Source organism: Idiotropiscis lumnitzeri, chromosome 15 (assembly GCF_059441095.1).
Source record: "Idiotropiscis lumnitzeri isolate Australia: NSW breed Sydney's pygmy pipehorse chromosome 15, RoL_Ilum_1.0, whole genome shotgun sequence".
NCBI classification, from domain to species: Eukaryota; Metazoa; Chordata; class Actinopteri; order Syngnathiformes; family Syngnathidae; genus Idiotropiscis; species Idiotropiscis lumnitzeri.
In genome coordinates this window covers 12751523-12773964 of record NC_142405.1, presented here as the reverse complement: position 1 = coordinate 12773964, position 22442 = coordinate 12751523, and the positions used below count along the sequence as shown (strand labels likewise).

General features: G+C 41.3%; 3 protein-coding genes across 4 annotated transcripts; 2 read left to right on the top strand and 1 right to left on the bottom strand.

The window, feature by feature from the left end:
- The first annotated feature begins 545 nt into the window (after positions 1 to 545).
- On the top strand, positions 546 to 11294 carry snrnp70 (small nuclear ribonucleoprotein 70 (U1)). Its single transcript, XM_088316817.1, has 10 exons — positions 546 to 752; positions 1075 to 1228; positions 1318 to 1380; positions 1695 to 1749; positions 1832 to 1896; positions 2003 to 2065; positions 2289 to 2370; positions 6838 to 6939; positions 9977 to 10076; positions 10156 to 11294. The coding sequence occupies exons 2-10, from the start codon at positions 1082 to 1084 to the stop codon at positions 10892 to 10894; spliced, it is 1416 nt and encodes a 471-aa protein (XP_088172943.1). The 5' UTR covers positions 546 to 752; positions 1075 to 1081; the 3' UTR covers positions 10895 to 11294.
- Positions 11295 to 12375: 1081 nt separating this feature from the next.
- lin7b (lin-7 homolog B (C. elegans)) lies at positions 12376 to 17973 on the top strand. The gene is made up of 6 exons (XM_088317488.1): positions 12376 to 12635; positions 13899 to 14017; positions 15692 to 15763; positions 15938 to 16147; positions 16363 to 16526; positions 17420 to 17973. Exons 1-6 carry the CDS (start codon positions 12557 to 12559, stop codon positions 17439 to 17441), a joined length of 666 nt encoding a protein of 221 aa, XP_088173614.1. The 5' UTR covers positions 12376 to 12556; the 3' UTR covers positions 17442 to 17973.
- On the bottom strand, positions 17243 to 22189 carry hao1 (hydroxyacid oxidase (glycolate oxidase) 1). Of its 2 annotated transcripts, none has more exons than XM_088317487.1 (8): positions 22038 to 22189; positions 20138 to 20289; positions 19582 to 19852; positions 19288 to 19460; positions 19087 to 19178; positions 18727 to 18885; positions 18340 to 18409; positions 17243 to 18255 (listed from the first exon to the last, which is right to left on the bottom strand). In XM_088317487.1, the coding sequence occupies exons 1-8, from the start codon at positions 22172 to 22174 to the stop codon at positions 18206 to 18208; spliced, it is 1104 nt and encodes a 367-aa protein (XP_088173613.1). In that variant the 5' UTR covers positions 22175 to 22189; the 3' UTR covers positions 17243 to 18205. The 2 variants fall into 2 exon arrangements, with proteins under 2 accessions (XP_088173613.1, XP_088173612.1); XM_088317486.1 differs by having other exon boundaries at positions 17245 to 18273.
- Between the last annotated feature and the right edge of the window lie 253 nt (positions 22190 to 22442).

Below are 22442 nucleotides of genomic sequence, written 5' to 3'. Positions count from 1 at the left end.
GGTCAAAAGTTGTGAGTACATTTTCTTGTAAATAAAATTATTCACTTCACCATATTTAATGTAAGATATGAAAGCTATGCTTAAATACCGACGAAGAAAGTACATTTTCCTTTGTTGAGAGAAATGGGACTCTTGATTTTCACTAGAGGGGCCAAAAATACTTGCACTCTTCAATCAAACGTTACATGACATTGGCCACCCCATTGAGTGACAGGCTGTGAATGGCTAAATACAACGACAAGATTATAAATAGATTTATTTATTACGTTAGTTATTCAAATCACTTCACGTAACGCAACGTGATTTATACCGACGGCTGAAGACATGCTGTTATTTCCATGTATGAAGTTATTTGGTTAAGTTAATGAAATACTTTGAAGATATTCCTGTATGGAAATAATGAGGATTTGCTGCAATTGTCGCAATAACCAATTTTTGATGTTTACATTCGCTTCCAACGCTTTGAGGTTGGAACTGGGAATAGGAGATTATGAGGATTCCGACTTTATTTCCAGCATTACTTTACGACGGCTGTAGCTGTTATACGGCATCCCGCCATTTTAATTCTAACGAAGTTCTACTATACGCATTTATTGTCGCACTGCGTTTGGGTTTGCTCGGCAACATTTTCTTTTATTAACGTGGACACGAAACTCATACTAATTGAACCCACCAAGGCATTTATGTGTCTTCAATGTCCGTTTAAATTCGATGGTGTAATTTATCTTTCTACGTTGGATGAGTGAAGGAAGGTAAGATTCCATCCATGTGTCTTGTTAGCTTAGCTAGCATAGTGGATGACGGGTAATCGGGAGCTTGGAACGAGTGAAACTAATGAGCTCCAACACCTCGTGGAAATTTATACATGTATATATAAAATGTCTTGAGGAACGATGATTCGTAAAACCAAGGAACCAATTTTAATCGGGCCCGTTCAAGTCAGCCGTGAGGGACATGCTAGTTGTTAGCCCGTGAAGCTAGCAGCCACGTCTGCCTTTGTGCTCACCGTTGACCTGACATTTATTGTTTATTGTTTTTTTTATAACCATATGTTTAACATATTTGTCATTTTAGGTGAAAAATGACGCAGTTTTTGCCGCCGAACCTTCTAGCCCTCTTTGCCCCGCGGGACCCAATCCCTTTTCTGCCTCAACTGGAAAAGTTGCCGCACGAGAAACACCACAACCAACCCTACTGTGGCATCGCCCCGTTTATCAGGCACTTTGAGGTTAAAAGCTCATCACGTATAGCAGTATTGCCCCTTTACAATGCCACGTGGAAGGGAAGTACTTATACGTTGTTTTCTTTTGTGATTAGGATCCTAGAGATGCCCCTCCACCAACAAGAGCTGAGACTCGCGAAGAGAGGTTGGAGAGAAAGGTGAGTTTGGGACTGGGAGTTTTGCAAGATGACAGTGACCGTTTTAATATTGTAAATAATGCATATGATGCGGTCAGTGCCTGATTTTAATTGAATATTGTTTCAATCGAGTGGACCGCTAATGGTTTGGTTGTTTGAATTTTCTTCATTTGAAGTGCCATATAACTCATTTGGTACTTAAAAACATAGAGCTGCTGTTTTCCAGCAGATAAGTGACTTGCTCATAGCTAAGCTACAATTACCTATTGGTCTTAACAGAAATGCCCGTCATCACTGTCAATTACTTATGTAATTACAAAATGTTTAATTTGCAGAGGCGAGAGAAAATTGAAAGGAGACAAACGGTGGTGGAGACGGAATTAAAACTCTGTAAGTTTCTTCATTGACCAACAACAAGGCTTGTGTTGCTTTCTGGGAATGAACAAATCTTCCCATTTTCATTCATTTATAGGGGACCCCCATAATGACCCAAATGCTCAAGGAGATGCCTTCAAGACATTGTTTGTTGCAAGAGTGGTGAGTATGTCAAGATTATGGCCAAGTGTTTCTGCATCAGCACTGGGATTTCTGCCACTGGAACTTTTCCTCTCACCTGTCATTAACAATATTTTCTATGACCTAGAACTACGATACTACAGAGTCCAAGCTTCGCCGTGAATTTGAAGTCTATGGTCCCATTAAGCGGGTAAGTTTACATACTCCAGATGTGTGCAAGGCAAAAAGCAAAATTTGACTTTTAACTCGGAGTTGAGGTGTCACTTTACGCTTGGTCATCTCAAATGCGGTCCATGCAGTTTATCTGTCATTGAAAATGTTTGTTACATGCAGTGATATGTTTATTGCATTTGTTTGTGTAATTAAACATCTCATGAGCAGCCAACCACTGACGATGTGCTTGTCGCTTGCAGATCTACATCGTGTACAACAAGAGAACGGGAAAGCCTCGTGGATATGCCTTCATTGAGTATGAGCATGAGCGTGACATGCACTGTGAGTACAAATATAGCATAAAACTGAGCAGAAAAACGTTTATCACGTTCATCCAGCAACAGTCAGGGAGGCTCTTCCATTGGCACCAACTTCTCATTTGGGGGGGTGGCATCTTATAACAGCTTGGATCAGAATCAGTCCTACATGAGCAGAGCAAATTTGGATTGATCTTGGGAAAGAATCTGAAGTTCTTGCACATTACGATCCACATTTTTGCATGATGAAAACCGTCTCGTGGTTGTGTGATGTTTGTGTGTCTGTGTTTGTTGCGTATCATCAGTTGACTGATAGTTTGGTTGAGGCGGGGACTGCTTCAATGAGAGGGGCATCATGGGAAAAGTGGGTGGACCAAGAGGTAGAGGTGTGCGTCTTCTGTGAACCTGAACCTCTTTGCCTGTCAAAGGGCACGTTGTCTTTTAACTGTTAGGTGATGTAGCTCTGTGGAAGAGCAACTCTGCTGGTTGGACTCAATTGGTAAGCACAAGGTTAAACTAGTCACTCATCGAATGGGGCATCTCCTGGAAATATCTATTGATTTTTGTGGAACCCCACCATAAGAGTGGGCAGGTTTTTTTGTGGTCTTCAACCCTGGTCATGGTGAGATAATTGAATGTAAATTTCACCTTAATAGACCGTTTTCGTTGACGTCATTTTATCAACATTGCTTAGTTTCTGGCCGCCATATTCGAGGGCACGCCCGCGGAAGAAAAACATGCTGAAAAACCTCATTCATTGTAAACACCGTCGATCATCGTTCTCCCTATGTCTAGTTGTGAGAAAACGGGCACTATTAGGACACCTGTCCATTACATCGACACATTGGAACCAGTTGTGCAAAGTTGATGTAGAGAAAAACTTGGTGAGAGGGAAAGGTCAAAATCAGACTGGTCAAATGAAGCCACTTGGTTCCCAGAAGTGCGCTATCACAACATTATGAATTACTTAATTGGAATGAAGGGTGTCGACACTCGGGAAGACTTTAAAGCTGCCAAGAGCATTGACTATTTTAATTGCTTTGTGTTCGTGTGGGTGAAACATGTTGGCTGCATTCAACACAACTATTTTCATCTCATGACGTTTGACACAGTACGTCAATCGTTATTTTACTGGTGTAAAACATCATCCATTCGGCTCCAGATAAATTTTTTTTTACTGAACGTCGTTGAACCCTTAGCTTGCTAGCTGCTAACCGCAAACATGCTTCACAACATATTGCTCAACAGACATTAAGTTTGGGTTTAGTGTTGCAAAAATCAATGTAAGACCACCGATGAAAATGTTCTCTGTTATGCCATCAACGTATAAAATTTGTATTCCTACATAATTAACAAATGTTAATGTTGAACGCAAATGCAAACTAAAACTTGCAACAGGTAAACATCACGTTTGTCCCAAATTTACAATTGAAGGCGACTCTTATGTAACCCACTGCACAGGAAACAGAAAAAAAAGGCCTGCTTTAAAGTGATCAGAGCAAGTCCTTGTATGTTTTGATGGCGAAAAGTGAAAACACTCGGAATAGACTGACGTGACGTAGGAGCTGCCGTGCCAGGGTGACAGTAATGCAGGTTTTTAATGTATTTTTTTAATTGAACAAATTAAAATATACAAATATGCAAAGGGGTAAAAAAAAATGCACTGAGGCAAAGAAATATTTTTGAGACATACGTGATTAAAGCGTGACGTCATCAGCAGGCGTAAAGCCATCGAAGGACCCCGACCACATCTAGCTACCTGTCCACATCTGGTACTGACACCAGTATCACAAAGAATCATTTCTTGTCTCTAGTTGAGCAACTATAACAACAGTAAATTTCACAGTGTCACCATTGCTGCGACTTGTGAACATAAAAACAGACACGACTACTTTGCCTCTGTCTCACTCGGCCGTTTGCCCTCGAACATGGACGCCTTTGCACACGGCCCACAAATGTGATGCCAGCGTTAAAGGGTCGAATTGAAGTATTTGAATTTATTTTTATGCCACAAAGGCTCGTCTGATTAGACAAGTAGCTGGCGTCATCTAACACAGTGACATCATTCTCTGATGTCTGTGGAATTAGCTCTGCAAGACCAGAGTTGCTGATCACTGCAATGTAGTCAAGCAAGGGATAAACTGAGTGGGGAGGCGGGGTTAAGCATCATATTAACTGTGTGTTATTCTCATTGCCACTGCAGCCGCCAATCTGTGATGGCTATTGGCCAGAGCTGGCTGGCAGATGATGATGGTTATGATACATCTACACCCTACTACCACTGCTCAGTGTATGGTTGGTATAATGGGTTTGTATGATGGGTAAGATTTCTTTCCACCCTCCATCTCCTATACAGGAAAGAGGAGCTACGTTCAATGGGAAAAGAATTTTTACTGGCAAGCTCCAGGAGCTTTCCAACAAGTAGTTTATTTACAACTTTGACCATTGAACGCACCCCTGAACACTAGCGTATTTAATGGTACCCAGTGACTCTGCCATTTTTGTCAAAGCCACCTTTGCGTTGCTGCTCAGAGCTTGTTTTTTTAACTGTAAAAGATGTAAGTGCAGAGGCCCATGGGGAGAAACAAGACCTACTGTTTTTACTATTTCACTTTTCTTAAAGTTTTTGGTAAAATGATAACACCACTCTTCTTGTATGGTGTGTAGTCTTTGCAGCACAGGGCTTCACTGAAAGCTAAAAAAACCCATGAATTATAATATCACTTATTGCTTTAAGGGTAAATGTCATTGCCATGCCATTTTACCCGTTGGTTGGTTGATTGCTATTTATTCACTAGACTTAACAAGATTGTTCTGGAATGATTTTTACCCTTTAGTTAAGTTCATATCCAGGCACTGTAAGATTTAAATTTCATTTACCAGTGTGAATTATCTGAGAAACTATTGTAAACTCGTGGTTAAGGCAGCTACTGCTGTTGACAATCCTCTCTTTTAGTTTGTGATCTAATCTATTACAATTGTGCTATTGAGGCTAAGATGGCTTTAATAGAAAAGGCAGATGTACGTTCTTGGTAATTCTGACTCCGGGACCATTTATAAATTTATTCACTACACCTCCAAATATTTAAATTTAGCTACATGGTGTTCCTAATTAAAGTAATAAATTGCAGCTCACCGGGTTGTACCGTTACCCCCCCCCCCCCCCCCCCATTGGAATAAGGTTTAGACAATGGGTGTATAATTGCAGAGATGAAGCAAATTCTCATACACCTTAGTGGCTAGTGTTAGTGACGTGGCATTACTGGCCTCCATCAATTGGATGCAGTAACGGCAAGGCAATTTATGCCTTTTTGACAGCCTTTTTCATTTTTATTTGCCCCTTCGGTCAGTTTTTGGAGTCCTGTTGGGGGTTTGGTAAGGCCCTGTCAGTGGATGGCATTTAGATGGCATCCTTTGTGAAGAGAGGAAGTGGTGGGGTTCTGGTAAGGCCCCTGAATGATGTGTTGTCACTAAGTGAATTCTGGTGTTGAGGGATTGTGGTAAGGCCCTCTGACTGAGCTGCTGAGACTGTTCGAAGGTCGATGTGAGATTCTGTCTTGTCTAATGGTAAAAGTGAGAGGGGTTATGTGGTAAGTCCCTTTTCTTCAACATCAAGATGGTAGCGCCGTCGTTCCTCACCACAGACCAGTGTAGCAGACAGGAAGAGGCATCCCAATGTCAAAGTTCTTCACTTGTGCAAGATGGATCAACAAACGTTTGTCTGGTATCATGGGGTGAGGTGTGAGACACATTGTGACTGAGCGTGCTTTATCGTTGGTGTTTCTTCATTGTGCTGCTCTTGCATAGGACAATGGTAAGCAGGTGAAAGTTCACGTCAAATGGAAATGACCACAAACGGCTCATGTCCTACATAATGTAAAATACGGTTGTTCACCAAACTATATATTTGGAAACATACACCATTCTGATAGAACTTTGTTTTGCCTAACGTGTGTGTGTATGCGTGTGTGTACTAATTTTATAGTTGTTGAGCATTTCCACAAGTTTGCATCAGTAGCATGATGGGGGGGGGTATTGTTAAGATGCGGTAAATGCAATGTAATAATGTAACCCCAGCAAGCTTGGTAAGTCCAGTGAATGCTACAACAAAGCCAGAAAATAAGTTAGATTAACAGTTGATTACGTATTTACACTAACTCTTGCCACAAAACGTGTCACTTCGCTGATTTTTAGCAAACAAGAGGTCGTTTAAATGAACTTAATAAAGAGGATAGATGTGGTAACACCATTGCCGGTCACAGTGAAGTAACTTAAAAAAAAGTGGATGTAGAGTTGCGTAATAAAAGAACATTGAGCATTCATCGGGTGGATGGAAGTCTACTCCCATTATCCTTGGGCTTTTATCCAGAGAGCAGCCCTCTCGGCTTCACCTGCTCCTGGTCAGTATGCTAAAGCACTGTTTGTTTCCTTGGCTACAGTGACGCATCACTCTCTGATCACCCGTGTTTTTCTTCTCCCCACTCTACTCCAGCCGCCTACAAGCACGCGGATGGCAAGAAGATTGATGGCAGGAGAGTGCTGGTGGATGTTGAACGAGGACGCACTGTCAAAGGATGGCACCCTCGTAGACTAGGTGAGCAGTAGGGTGTGCATCTCTACATTAAAGATGGTTCGATACGCATCTCGATACATGGGGTGCGGTTCGATTCAAAGACGGTTCAGTTTTAAAGTGGAACGATTCGGTTCGGTTCGATTCTGTATGATTACGGTTTGCTTCGGTTTGAATCAGTGTAGAGCTGTCGTGATTATTTGATCAACTTTCCATGATCAAATTAATTGAGAATCATTTTGATTGGATTAATAGCCCAAATACCTTAATTTAAAAAAATCCAAATTCTTGGATTTAGCACATTTACTTTTAGTTTTGAAAGCGGGATGAAATGCAATTGGCTGTCGACCAGTTCAGAGTGTACCACACGCCCGCGACCTTTGTGACAATAAGCGGTTCAAACATTTTTTTTGGGCCTTTTTTTTTTTTTTGTAATTTATAGAACAAACCAGTAACTGAATCATAATTTGGAGAATGTGGAAGAATGTCCTCTTTCACAAGAAAAAGCTGGAAATTAAAACTTTTTAACACAATAATCCATTGTTTAGTTGCAGCTCTAATTCAGTGGCATTACGAATCAATTTCATATTGCACAGCTCAGTTATAGGGTATGATGCAATGAGTTTCTTAAAAGTTAAAAGTAAACACTTTAAAACTGGCAATAACTTGTCAGCACTGTAAATATGACATTTCCTTTTGAAGAAAGTCATCACAGACTGGAAAAAGTACATTTGAATTATTTTGTCACATTTATTAACATATAACAGATCTCCAAAGCCCAAAATATTCACATTAATTCTATGCAATTTAACAATAGATCTGTGACGACTCAGATTGAGGCACAACCAGCTGTCCTTTGACTTCATCCTTGACTTGGTTGTTGTTACACACACTTGTTAGTGAAATGCTGTCGAGTCGGTATGGCATAACGGGGCTGTAATGTTTTTCTCCTGTAACGAAAGCCCTCATTCAACACAGAGTATGGTCGTACATCGTTAATAATAAACCGGGTTATTGAGGCTGTGATTACCTTTCTTCTCACTGAATTGTGGTCGAGTTTCGATCAGAAGAAATCCTGTAGGTTTGCGTCTTTTTCTGTATGCGTGTTAGTGTTAGCCGTGCCTGATTCCTCGTGAAATCCATGCCTCCTCACCAAATGAGTGCGGAGATTTGCCGTACTACGTGTGTATTTCAGCACCGTTTTACAGTCTTTGCATGTGGCGACACTAATATCCAGAACTCCATTCTTTTTTTTAAAATAAAATCCGAATTTCTTCCATACTTTGCATTTTAAACTAGCCGGGGCGTTGTGAATCTCGCCCGAATCTGCCATTACTGCTCTCATTCCATCCCAAATTTGAAGTGCTATCTGATGTCACATGGACAAGTCTCGTGTGACTTTTGAAAAAGGGATATGCAGTTGTCACAAGCAAGTAGGGCTGGGCGATAAACCGAAAATTTACCGTTACCGAAATTTATTAGAATGACCGACATCATTTTGCCCATGTCGGTAAATTCGGTGTCTAAAAAAAAAAAAAAAAAAAAAAAAAGTCTTTTCTGTCTGCGGCGATGCTCATGCCCCTTTAAGACGGCTCCAGCGCGTGTAGTCACGTGACTCCTCCCTTCTGAACAAGAATGTAAACAAGACGCGTTCGTAGCTGGCGATTCAAATCCTGAAGCGGCTGACACGGCTGCGGACGAAGTAACGTTAGTTGAAATTGTTCCTGTCGCGCTTGTCCCGAAAATAAAGTGGACATCTGTCGTTTGGAAATGTTTTGGGTTCCATAAAGACGATGTTTAAGCAAAAAAACATGAACTACAAAGTGCATCGTAAGCACCTGAAACAGCGCGTCCAACCTTTTCTTTTTCACCACCCACAACACAACCATGCTGTTGACTTGGAGCTTGTGCTAAAAGTTCAAAGTGAGGAGCAAGTTTGGACAAGTGACAACAGCCCATAACGGAGGCGACACCATACGAGAGAACGTCTCAGAGGTGGACGCGATAGCCGAGCACATAGCTAAAGATAGAGCTCCTCTTGTTACAATGGAGCGGACAGGATTTAAACGCCTCATGAAAGTAGCCGACAAGAGGTACGAAAATATTTGTCGCAAACAGCACTTCCCGATATGGACAACATCGGGACGGGAGCGGAGACATGTCAAGCATTTTGCATCCACATCCGACTTGTGGTCGAGTCGCAACATGGATCCCTGTTTGAGCCCGACTGTGCATTACATAGACGACAAGTGGCGACTGCGCACCGGAGTACTCGAGACGGCACATTTTCCTAATGAAGCACACTTGTTTATTTGGCACTGGCATTCCATTGACATTTTTTTCCATTTTATTTAGCATTTTGTTTACAGGCGACTAGCGCCTTTGCACCTGGCATTATTTAGATTGTTTACACGATACCTTTACACAAATCTAGGCCTTTGCAAATGGAATTACAGCATCTCGGCACAATATATTTACATAAAAAGATTTTGTGAGAGGTTACCCTTTTTCTCCTGTTCTTTGTGACATTGTTCAAGTCACGCAAAGCAAGCTAGTTTGAATGTTTATTCAAATGATTTTTGTACTTCTATTTTTCATTGAAAGTAATGCGTACCAGTTGGTCAATAAAAAAAGCAGTTAATATGCATTTCCTGCATTTATTTTGATTTTGGTCCTCAGGGGGAATTTATCGCGCATTTATCGTTATCGAGGTAAAACTGCCTAATTTATCGCGATATTGATTTTAGGTCATATCGCCCAGCCCTACAAGCAAGCTTAGAATATTCTCATTCAGCCAAGTCATTTAATTGTCATGGCATTTAACCAATTTAAACCAATTCATCACTTTTTAACCGGGCCATCGGCCGGCTCAAGCTATTTTTAAACCGGTTCGTTTGTACGTGCGCCGACGCACTCGCATCGTTTAAATCAAAACCTGATATCCCGTTCGAATCGGGTTTTCGTTACACCCCTAGTGAGCAGGCTTGTTTTTTTAAAGCGTTACTGTGCAATTGTAATTTGTTGGGAAGTTGACCAAACCATTTGCATCTGTTTCACTCAGGTGGAGGATTAGGAGGAACCAGAAGAGGAGGTGCAGATGTCAACATCAAGCACTCAGGCAGAGATGATGCATCTCGTTATGATGATCGCCCACTGGGAGGGTGAGCTTTATTTTATTTTTTTTTTACGACTTCAAACAAACTGAAGCTGATGTGTAACTGCCTTTGTGTTACTTCATAGCGACCGTGATCGTGGAGAGCGTAGGGAGCGTAGTCGTGACAAGGAGAGAGAGCGTCGGCGGTCCCGGTCCCGCGAACGCCGCCGCCGCACCCGTTCCCGCGAACGCGAAAGGGAGAGAGACAGGCCACCAGCACCAGCAGAGGATGTCACCGCTAGCGGTCGACGTCGAGACAGAGAGCGCGAACGTATGGCACCAGCTGGAGGAGACAGCAGGAGCAGAGAAAGGAGTAGGGATCGCGACAGGAAGAGGAGGAGTAGAAGTCGCGATCGCAAGCGTGAGCGTGAGAGGGCCAAGGGGCCTGAAGGTGAGGAGGTCAGCCAGGGAGATGGAGGTCCTGCTGGCCCAGATGGCGGTGAGCGTGCACCGGAAGAAGCTGAAGGAGAAGCAGGTGAAGGTACAGAGGAGCGCAGGGACAGGGACAGGGACAGAGAAAAGGATAGGGACCGCAGACGCAGCCATAGGGACAGAGACAGGCGTAGGGGAGATCGGGACAGGGACAGGGATCACAAGAGGGAGCGGGGGGACCGAGATAGAGGTGAGCGCAGGGAGGAGCGCCATGGCTCCTTACGAGAAGATGTGGGCCCTCAAGATGAAATGCCTAATGAAGAGGGAGAAGAAGCACCCAACATGGAGGAGTACAGTCAAGATGGAATGGTGGACCAGCAGTCAGTGCCTGATGAATATGCTGCTGGTGAGAATGGCTATAAGATGGAGGCAACAACTGGAGATGAGTACTAACTTAGAACCCAAAGTCACTGATTAAAATGTTTCATATTCTACTGTATCATGACTCCCTAAATTAATTGTATGGAAAAGCTACCACATATAGACCATATCTCGCCTTCCTCTCAATAAGAAATGATACTGTTTGTTCCACATGGTGTTTTTCGGTGTGGATTTGCCCAATTTATTTGTGCTGCTCAATCTAGTTTCCAGCCATTGAAGATCTTTTTTGTCTCTTGGTTTGAGGAAGGTGCTCTGCAGCCCAAAACACAAGCTGTCAAATTTTATTCCCGGCTTAACTAAGCATTAGATTCTAAGTTCAATTGGTTACTTTGTTTAGTGTGAGATTTTAAGGTAATTGTGTGATGTTTCACAATTGTATTGTTTAAAATTCAATTAAATTTTTTTTTAATTATTTTTTGGTGTCCGTTAATTTTTGTGCCAGGGTTCCATTATTAATTGTACATTTTTACCAATATGATTCACCATTTGATACACTTCTAAGTAGGGCTGGGCGATAAACCGAAAATTTACCGTTACCGAAATGTATTACAGTGACCGACATAATTTTGCCCTTGTCGGTAAATTTGATGTCTAAAAGAAAAAGAAAAGTCTTTTCTGTCTGCGGCGATGTTCATGCCTCTTTAAGACGGCTACAGCGCTTGTAGTCACGTGACTCATGCGCTGTAGTAGAATGTAAACTACTGATCTCTTTTCCCATACTCTTAAAAAAATGCTTGGATACCCTTGGGGCTCTTGTGTGTGTGTTTTTTTTAAAATAAATTATTCTGCTGATCGTCACATTAATTGAGTAATTGCATTTGAAAGTATTTAACGTAATACGCAATATTTATGCGAGGTGTATGGATTTTCTGGGGGGGAATTTTGCCTTTTAACAACCTTCGTCTGCACCTGCTCTTCGCGGGGTTGGCAAAAATGGTCGCGTAACTGACAGCCACTTTAAGACATTGGGGGGATATAAACCCCCAAACATTCTAAAAAAAAAAAGGGCTGATCAGCATTATACATGCTTTTTCTGTGGAACACGTAGTGGAGGGGAAAAAAAAAATAAACCCGCAGGTGTCGAACCGGGGGTCCACTGTCTCAAAGTTTTTTTGTGCAACAATGACATCTGGCGGACAAAGTGTCGCATTGTCCTCAATTTCCGTTATTGCAAAATGCGATTTACAGTATTGTACGTACATAGAGATCCAGACGACACTCAATTGACTATGGTGTAATAGCTCTTCTTTGCCCGACAATGTTGTGCCTCTCACCTTCTAGTCAAATCTTGATGTGTGTGTGTGTGGCCTACAAAATAAAATTTACAAAGGCAAATACAAAATAAGGATACTTTCCCTTTCGTATTTTTGAAATTGCCTTTAAATTCTGACTTTATAGGTCATTTATCACCGTAATGGTTAGTCTGTTGCCACTATTATTCCAACGTAATTCTATGTCGCTTTACGTCGTTACGTACGCACACGCCCCAGTGCTCGTCGCCACTCAACCGTTATTGATTTCCCCGCCCGTAAAGCGCGTCTCATGCCCTTGCGCCGCTTATCCTCACTCCCCGGTCCGCCGTGTGACGCCTTCCAAACGATGGAGCAGGCAATGCTGTGAAGAAGAGAGTGACTGAAGAACAAGAAGCAGGCGAGTAGGCAGGCAGGCAGGCGCATGATGATGTCCTCTTACTACCATCCAGCCAAGGAGGGAGACATGGCGGCCATGGCGGAACCGCTCTGCTTAGAAAGAGGTATTGTATTGCAGCTTTATACGATAATAAATTGTCGATATCATTTATTTTTTACACATCTTGAATTCCGTTTTGAGCTACACAAAACTTCCTCCATATCACATAACGGCTGTGGTTATATTGAATCACGAATTTATATATCTGTAATTGTATTTAAAAAACGGTGTGGTGGTTCGGGTGATGTACGGAACAGGTGTGCATATCGCAATTAAACAACTTGGCTGTGCCAATGACGTCACAGGTAAATGTCGACCGGGTGCGGTCTAACCATGGGTGCGTGAATATAGGGCTACTAGTTGCCGCTCGTGTACTGTGGTGGGTTCTTTGTGAACAGTAATCCGTTACTCACGACTGTGACGTCAGGCCAAGTGAATGGTGTGTGGTTAAGTGGACTGCACGATATATTATGTCAGTGTCTCAATTTTGTGTCAATGCCGACACACACATTCTTCAAACTGGTATATCAAAAATTTACAGTAAACCTCAGCCAAGGGTGTATGGAATAATTATGAACATCCATTTGCAGTACATGAATTGCAATGCATCCAAGTAACATTAGGCCTTCATCAGAAAACGTAATGAGACATATGTCTGTCTACTCCAAAGAATTTAATGAATACAAGTTTGGACAGAACAAAGCTCACAGCAGAATTGTGGTTGGTACTATATCATTTGACAACAAATGCGCCAATCTATATATTTTTTTCTCATTGGCTTGCTTTTAATGTGCAAGTGAACATTTCTGATGCTTGGTGATCCTTATTTTATTGTTACTCGTGATGGCGGCCAAAACTAGTATCAACCACCCAATTGTGGGCGTTTCACAATCAGGAACTAAGGACAAACAGTACATGCCTATTAAGATGCAATTGCTAGATTTTACACCAAGCTGATTGACTGGATAGGGAACGGACGATATTTTAATTTTCAGTCATTTGTAGGGTACAAATCGTTCACTCTTATGACAAACAATCATTCACACTCACATTTACAACTTCATTTTTAGATCATTCACTAAGCCTGGAGAAAACTCATAAAAGCACGGCGGGGACATGTAAACTGAATGCACACAGGAAGTGTGGAGCTGAGATTTGAATCATTTAGTCTGTGAGGCGCATGTGCTAACCACTAACTCACCGTCCGACTGTATTAAACATTTATTTACATTTATGCAATTTTACTACCTTTAGTTCGACTCTTTGGCTGTTGTAAGTCACTGGTTTTGTATGCGTGTGTTTGCGTATTTGGGTGTGTCTCTGTTAGATGTGTGTCGGGTGATTGAGCTGTTGGACCGGCTGCAACGCAGAGGTGAATTGCCTCCTCCCAAATTGCAGGCCCTTCAGCGAGTGCTGCAGAGCAAGTTTTGCGCGGCCATTAGAGAGGTATGAAACTACAGAAAGATTTATTTATTTAATTCTTTAATATACATACGGATGCTTTGTGACCTCATATGATTCCGAAATACTCCCCCCCCCCATTGCTACCCACACAGTTGTTTGTGCAGGCTTATTTAGCTTCTGATCATGTCTTTGTTGCTATCACTAACTCCCGCTCAAGATCATACATGGGGTACAATTATTATTGTAATAATTGTTTAATCTGTGGATTATTTTGTCAATTAATCAATGAGGGCTGTCGCAAATGAATAATTTCAGAATAAATTTTTTGAGTAACACCCACGGTACCAAATCTTGTAAAAATAACATGGATGTATTAGGACGGAATCCAGTGTAAAAATTGTGCTGAACACATAACACTGGGGAACAATTTAAGAAAAAAAATTCTATTTTGTAAATTTGATTTTTTTATGCTGATTGTAACTAAAATTGGTATGCCGATTCCGACATTGCTGTCAGTTTTTTTATGTCACATGTTTTTTTTTTCGCCACAGCTTACCTTCCAAATAAGCAAAATTGATTAACTTCTCAATTCTATTAATAGCTGCAAACAGAAAGCTAGCATAGTAGGAATTAAGATGATTACAGCTGTTTTCTTTTTTCTTAACCTTTGAACCATGGGCATAATGTGGTGAATTAACTTTCACTTTATGCTGTTTTTTTAGTTTTCAAACTTGGAACTATTCCATCTTAGTGTTTTAGTAATCACCGCGGCGACACCTGACGAGATGTGCCCCTAACGAGATGTGCCCCGAACATAGAAAATCTCACTGACTGCAGTGTCAACTTTCCACCAAGCGAGGGCGCTAATAGACTGTGAAAATGTCGTGCCGGGTTTAGCTGATAATGACAATGGTAATGACACGTGACCCATGACACATTCTTATATGGCCTGGAAATGTCTGTGTGGTTCGCGTACAGTGGTGCCTGCAATGCCACGAGGCCAAATATTTTGCATCAGCTATTTTTTTGTGATCGACTTTGTCGAATTGGCTGACTTTTTCCCCCCAGTTGATGATTCAGATAAAAAAAAATAACCCTGTATTAAAAAAAAATTACATTTCAATTTTGCAGTACAGAAAATGCACAAATGGGACTTAATTATGATTCATTCACGAGTTCCTCACCCCATGTGAGAAAAACGGCAAAAATGTTGAGTATTGTTTTCCAAAGCTAAAGATGATGTTGCAAGTGGTTGAAGCATCAGTCCATGATTCCAACTTCTTCCACCTATCCACGGCTGGATTGTTGGGATCTGCAACCTGAACAATGGAGACTCCTTTTCCCTCTCCCCTGTCACTTTGTCCATCTCTTCCAGTGAGATCCCAAGATGTTCCCAATATATATATATAGAGATAGAGATATATATATGTATAGAGATATATAGATATAGAGATATCTCTCTCTCTCTCTATATATATATATATCTATATATATGTGTATGTATGTATGTTTTATTTATTTTTTAACAGTTTATAATTAGTGACTGGCATTTTGAATCAACCATCAACTTAAACATTCATCATGTCAGTGCTGTTATCGTCCTTACTGGAAATTGGCTTATTTTGAAAACAATGTGTACATTGTTGCTTAAAGCTTTTATTTTTTGCCTCCTTTATGCAACTTCTAGATTGAATGTCGGTCTCTGTTCTTTGTCAGGTATACGAGCAGCTGTATGACACTCTGGACATTGTCGGAGGTCCAGAAGTGCGTGCGCAGGCGACAGCCAAGGTATTTCAAGCTAACCAAGTACAAGTCACATATTGTTTTTTTACAAGGCATAATACCTCAATAGGCTTGAAAATGCCCCAAAGTCTACTTTCTTTCTTTCTTTTTACATCAAGCTTTATTTGAGACATCTTTGACAACATGAGGACATTTTATTTTGGTTTACATCCTGACCAGGCCACAGTGGCAGCGTTTGCAGCCAGCGAGGGCCACGCGCATCCACGCGTGGTGGAGCTGCCCAAGACAGACGAGGGTCTGGGCTTCAATATCATGGGGGGCAAAGAGCAGAACTCCCCCATCTACATCTCCAGAGTGATACCCGCGGGGGTGGCCGATCGCCAGGGCGGGCTGAAGAGAGGAGACCAGCTGCTGTCCGTCAATGGAGTGGTAGGAAGCAGCGTACAATGTAACATTTTTAGAAGGCGAAGAATGTGAAGAGTGAATTCCCGCTATATCACCATCGTATTTTTTCTGTAAAACAAAAAATCGGCATGTTTGTTGAGCCATTAGATATTACGTCTTCCAAGAGAGCAAGGAATTTTCAACACTTTACATTGGCCAATAATATAATAGTTAAGAACAGCGTTTTTGTGACTCTGCAGACTGTGGAGGGGGAGCACCACGAGAAGGCTGTGGAGCTGTTGAAGGCCGCCCAGGGCTCTGTCAAGCTCGTCGTGCGCTACACCCCAAAGGTCCTTGAGGAAATGGAAGCTCGCTTTGAGAAGATGAGGACTGCCCGGAGACGACAACAGCATACAAGCTACACGTGAGACCGCTCGCAGCGCTATCAACTTGCTAAGGAGGGGCATGCTTGATCAATTGGTGATTTATCGTGTCTTGAAACAAATGAGGCCAGTTGGAGTGCAACTAGCAGTGAAGACTGTCTCTGAGACTGTCTCCACTCATTTTCAGTCTTAAAAAAAAAGTTGAGCTTGAGCCAGACCTCTGCTGTGACACTATGGCTTGATGATGTTCCGTGTATAACTTCTGGTATATTGCTGCTTGAATGAAGTGACAAAAAAAAATAAAAATAGCCTGCACATATAACTAGAGTCCGATCAATTAATCGGCTGTTCAATATAATCGGGCAATATTAGCACTCTTGAAATTATCTTTTTTTTTTTTTTATGCATTAACACAATACAGCATAACAGAAAGACACTGACATTCAATTATCCGCCACACTCAAAAAGGTGGCGCAATCAGATGATTTTTCCAGATTTTTCCTTTTAAAATGAAACACTAAAGGTCAAAATATATTTGAAATTGTCAAATAATGTGCCTGTAATTAATATCTCCATTGTTGCAAGGATCCCGGGGAAAAAACTAATTTTATTCATTATATGTATGTATGTGTGTTTATATGTATATATATATATATATATATATATATATATATATATATATATATATATATATATATATATATATATATATATATATATATATATATATTAGTATTTTTTTTTTAACTTTTAATTAATTGGTGATCTGAACTTTACTCTGCCAAATATCAGAATCAACACCAGTCTCAAAAAATCCATATCGCTCGGGTCGTAGCTACAACAAATGTCAGGCATCTGTTTACTGTTGCGGTCATGTGACGTGTGGGTCTACAGTAGCTCACCATAACTCATCATTCTGTCTCTCTCCTTGCAGTTCTCTGGAGTCCAGAGGCTAGGTGATCCACCGTCTTCATCCCCGTCATCACCCACCCTACCTGACTCTCGTGTCCCAGTTGGAGGCATGAATATAAAACGACGAGTAGTAAACCACAGTAGCCTACTAACGCCTGCTACCTGAAATGAAGCCAAACGCTGACGTTTGGGTTTATCCTTTATCCTATTAGAAAAATACTATAATAGCTTGTAGCATCAAATCCTGGTGTCAAATCTTCTCCAGTGTCCAAACAATAAATGTAATGTTCTTGGTTTGTGGCTAGACTAGATCTTAGTGTTAATACTCGGAATTTGTGCAAACAGAGACTATGCGGTCCACCGTACTCTTAAGAAGTGTAAAGTTTGAGGAAGTATGTGCAAAAAGACATTTAGGCCTTCAAGACCATTTCTGTGACAAATGTCCAAATAGAAGCATTAGGAAGAACTGCTCTAAGTGGCTGCTATGTGACTTGAGGTTTTAGATGTTATATTATATATATTATTTATTTACTTCCTTGGGTTAATCATGAAATAAATGGTGTCAGTCAAACAGTCTTTTCAATGTTTTTTTTTTTTGGAGGGGGGGCAAAGTTTTATATATAGGGAGAGGGTGTGAGACAGATGGAAATATTTATCATCTTTCTTTAATTTTCAGTTTCTAAGTCATATAAATGAATAGAATGAATATGGGCAAGAAGATGTAGAAGTCATTTCTGTTTGTTTGACTGTAATGCAAATTCAACCAGCTCACAGCAAGAAAGCACTTATGCATCCACGGTGATCCATATTAAATTCTTGAAGTGACCTCCACTCTCCTCACCAAGGACCTGCTCACTTCTGATAGGGAACGACAACCTGCTCACATAAATGCAAATTATTACATACGTCAAGGGTGCTTGTGTGCGGGTGTGTGTGTTTTACCCGCTAAGGCCATAGCAAGTTTCAGCTCATCTTTGAGAAGTTGCAGAACTGCAATAACACCTTTTTCCCCCTGAACATGAAACATGTTATATTGCATAGTTCTAAAAATATTAAGTTTGTCCAATCAATTTGCTAATTTGTTCAATTCATGTGCAAACATGCAAAATCCACTCAAAAAGGCTGAGAGCAAGATTCCAACGCAGGGCCTCAATTGTGAGGCAGACCTGCAACAATAATCACTCTGGTACATGGCAACATAATCAAGTTCCCTACAAGAAACAATGAATCAATTCAAAATTGCGTAAGAACACAACTAAAAAGTTGGAACTGGTTTAAAATAACGAGAAGTAATTACAAACCACAGGTAAGTCTCCCGACCTTCCTCACCTCACAGGAGAGACCCCACAGCACAGGTCGACCGATAAAGACGGCCTTCGCTCCCAAAGCGAGCGCCTTCAGGACATCGGTCCCTCGCCTCACGCCGCCATCCAGATAGACTTCGCAGCGGCCTTTTGCTGCCACCACAACCTCCTCCAACACGTCAAGCTAAACACCCAAAATACATGTTTGGTTATATAATTTGTGTAAGAAATAGGTTCTTCTGGCATCGGCCTAAAAAAAAAATCAAAAATCAAACATGATTTTTTTTAGGCCGATTTTTGCAGAAAAAAATACTGACTACCAATTAATCAGAAAATGAATTAAAAAAAAATTATATATATATATATATATATATATAAACCACACCGTGGCAGGAACCCCATCCAGCTGTCGAGCTCCGTGGTTGGACACCAAGATGCCATCAACGCCACAGTTCACTGCCCTGGCAGCATCCTCCCCTGAGTACACACACACACACACGCAATATGCAGGATGCTATTCCCTCCCATGATCCAAAAAATAAATAAATATCAATCTTCAAAATTGTTATGGTGTATTCATAAGTACCCGTTAGGACTCCTTTCACAATCACAGGTAGGTGTGTGTTTTTCTTGAGCCAGGTAATGTCATCCCAGCAGAGAGTGGGATCGATGGCTTTTGCCACATAAACAGCCAACCCACTGTCTTTGCCGTAGTCTTGCTCCGAGAAAGCCAAGGAGTCTGTTGAGAAGTTAGACAACCTGGAACATAGTGCAGAGCATGACAGGTGTTTGCGGAAAGCCATTCCAGCATTTATTCAATATCTTTGATTTGTATGCTTTTTGTCGTCACTTGTAGGACAAACAGTTTTGCAATTCCTACCGCAGATGTGAAGGCAGTTTAAAGCAGTTCCGCATGTCGTCCAGCCTCCTCCCCAAGTACGGCGTATCCACGGTAACGAATATGGCCTTGTACCCCGCCTCCTCAGCTCGGCGGACCAGCGAGAGAGAGAGCTCTCTGTCCTTGTAGATGTAGAGCTGCAGCCACAGCACACCGCCGACGCCTGGCGAGGTCGTCATTGCTGACATCACTTCCTCTATTGTGGAGGTGGCCCATGAGCTCAACATCATCCCCGTCCCCACTGCTCGGCATGCTGGGGAGAAATACGATTCCCATTGTTACAATGATCAGTGGACAAGCCACCGAATTCGCATCTATGTAATTACACTCAGATTAACCATGTTGATGTGAGTTGAGGAGTTTCATTAAGACAAAATTAGTGCTTTGTTACTATCTTGTGATGCTTGGGAATTACATCTTGATCGTCTTATTTCAAATCCAGTCTGATGGTGTATATTATTAAAAAAAAAAAAAAACAGCAAACACACAGACGTGAACCCTGCGCTGCATATCGCACTACGATCATGTGCATGTGTACCTCTTGCAGTTGCGGTCTCGCCATCTGGATGAGCCATCCTCTGCATAGCGGTGGCTGCAACACACACGGGCATGTCGAGCTTGTGGCCCAACACCGACGCACTCAGATCCACCGAGGACACGTCCCTCAACACCCGAGGGATCAGGCGCCACCTACAATCAGATGGATCACTCTAATAATGAAATAAAAATGACAACACACCCACTCCTTGTTGATGTGTTTTAATTAAGCTGTCAGTGTGTGGAAAACAAAATTGTGGCTCCAGGCCGAGTGTTGATGGTGTTAATTTACCATTATTACGAGATAACTTCCTGTCATTGTGCTTGAACTGATAATGCGCTTGTCCAACCACTGGAAAAGTGATAAAAGAGTGATACCTCATTACGGACACTGTTTGCTTACATATTGAATGTTTATTCAGCTTAGCGCTCTCCCACTGTGTAATTTTGTTTGCTCAGTCTCAGTGTTGGGCTGTAGATCAAATCTGATAAGTCTCAATAAAACATATTCATTAGTGCGCCACCTGTTTAGAGCGAGGCAGATGTGAATCAATTGTAAGGCCGGGATTTGGCATACAATCTGTAACAGACTCGTTATCAGAATTCATATTCTTAGCACCTTCGATATTTGGTGCACCTGCACAATCAAAAGTGAAGCAAAATCAAGTGAACATAAAAGTGCAGGCGAAAGAAGGAAGCGGCAGGACTTGTGGTGCCACAACAGGATGAGAAGGAGCCTGCTGGCACGAGAGAAGGGGGGCTAGACAGAACTGGTGGTCTGACTTGCACAATGAGGTGAAGGGACAGTCATTGAACAAGGTGAGGAGGATGTATGCAGAAACGGGAGGAGAACGTCAATGACGTTTAGTTGGGCGCCTGTATTGAAAAGCAAAATGTGACATCTGGCAAAGACACAAAAAAAATATCTTCAAAATAAGAAAAAGCAGAGTCAGTAAAATCTGTGGATGGGAGATAGCGTGAGATAATGCCGCTTACTGGCCATAAAGAGAAGTGATGCCACCGGCGGCCATCTTATGTTGCCACTCTCTCAGCATGCCTAACTTGAATACATTGATTTCTCTGCAGCATTGCCAAGTTATTTTCTCTCTAACTTTGGCAAAAATGACACATTGTGTGGCCAAACAGCATTTAGTTGCCAATTGCTAATTTTTTTTTTGTATGTAAATTTGGGGATTACATATACTAAATATATTTTACATGCGGCAATATTATGTTGTGCGTTGATATTTATTTCTGCTTTAATTTGTTTCTTTTCGAGTTGATTTCATATGGCGCATTTCATGAGCGCAGGAGAATGAGGGAGCTGTAAATTGGAGTGAGCCTGTTCATGTCTGAATAAAGATGCAACAACAACTGTCCTGCCATACATACAAAATATTGTCATTCCAGTTACATACTGGCATGTTTTATTTCAGTCTCAGTTTTTTTTATTTTAGGTTTCAGATTCAACTTTTTGAGAAAAAATAAATAACAATACATTTTAAATCGCCTTCAAAGACATTGTACATCAATGAAAGCAATTAAAACCAAACTGCTCAAAGTCAGAAAAAATAGAAAAGAAAATAAGAATTGTATTACAAAATAAATAAATAAAATAGAGAAGAGGAATTAAAATTTGGAAAAATCTGGCGCATCTGCATGGGTCAGAGACATAATTTAACCGCTCAAAATATTACGATAGAAAAAAGCCAAGGGAAAATAAGCATTATCATCATGATGGTATAGTCAAGGCAAATATCATATAACCGCCACACACATTCATAAAAACATGGTTAATTGAAATTTGAATTATGGATAGATGTAAACGTGAGTCTGTAAAGTTCAATTTAGATGAAACGAAAATCCTTACATTAAAGTCGTCATCGGTGCGTACGCCGTACCTTTTGAAGGCCGCCAAATTGTCAGCCAGCGTGATCTGCTCATCAGCTCCAGAGCTGTAGTAATCATAGACAGCTTTAGGAAGAACCTTCCTGGCTTCCACCTCAAAGTCGGACACGCACACGCGCTCCCCTGACATTGCTGCTTAAGCTCAGTTCAGTTGTGCTCACTGAAGTATAGCAAGAGAACGAGGCCAAACTTTGGTCGACAGAGTCGATGTAATCATTAACCGATTGAAAGGCATCATAAGCTCACACTCGTTTTCTCAATCAATCCATCTAGAGTAAAAGGGGAGGTGGTAATATTATGTAAAAGATAACCGCTTTGATAAAAGTCACTGAATTGTGTTCAATTCAGTGACTTTCAGATTCAGATTGCTCCAAATTGACCTTTAAATCGCTAATTAG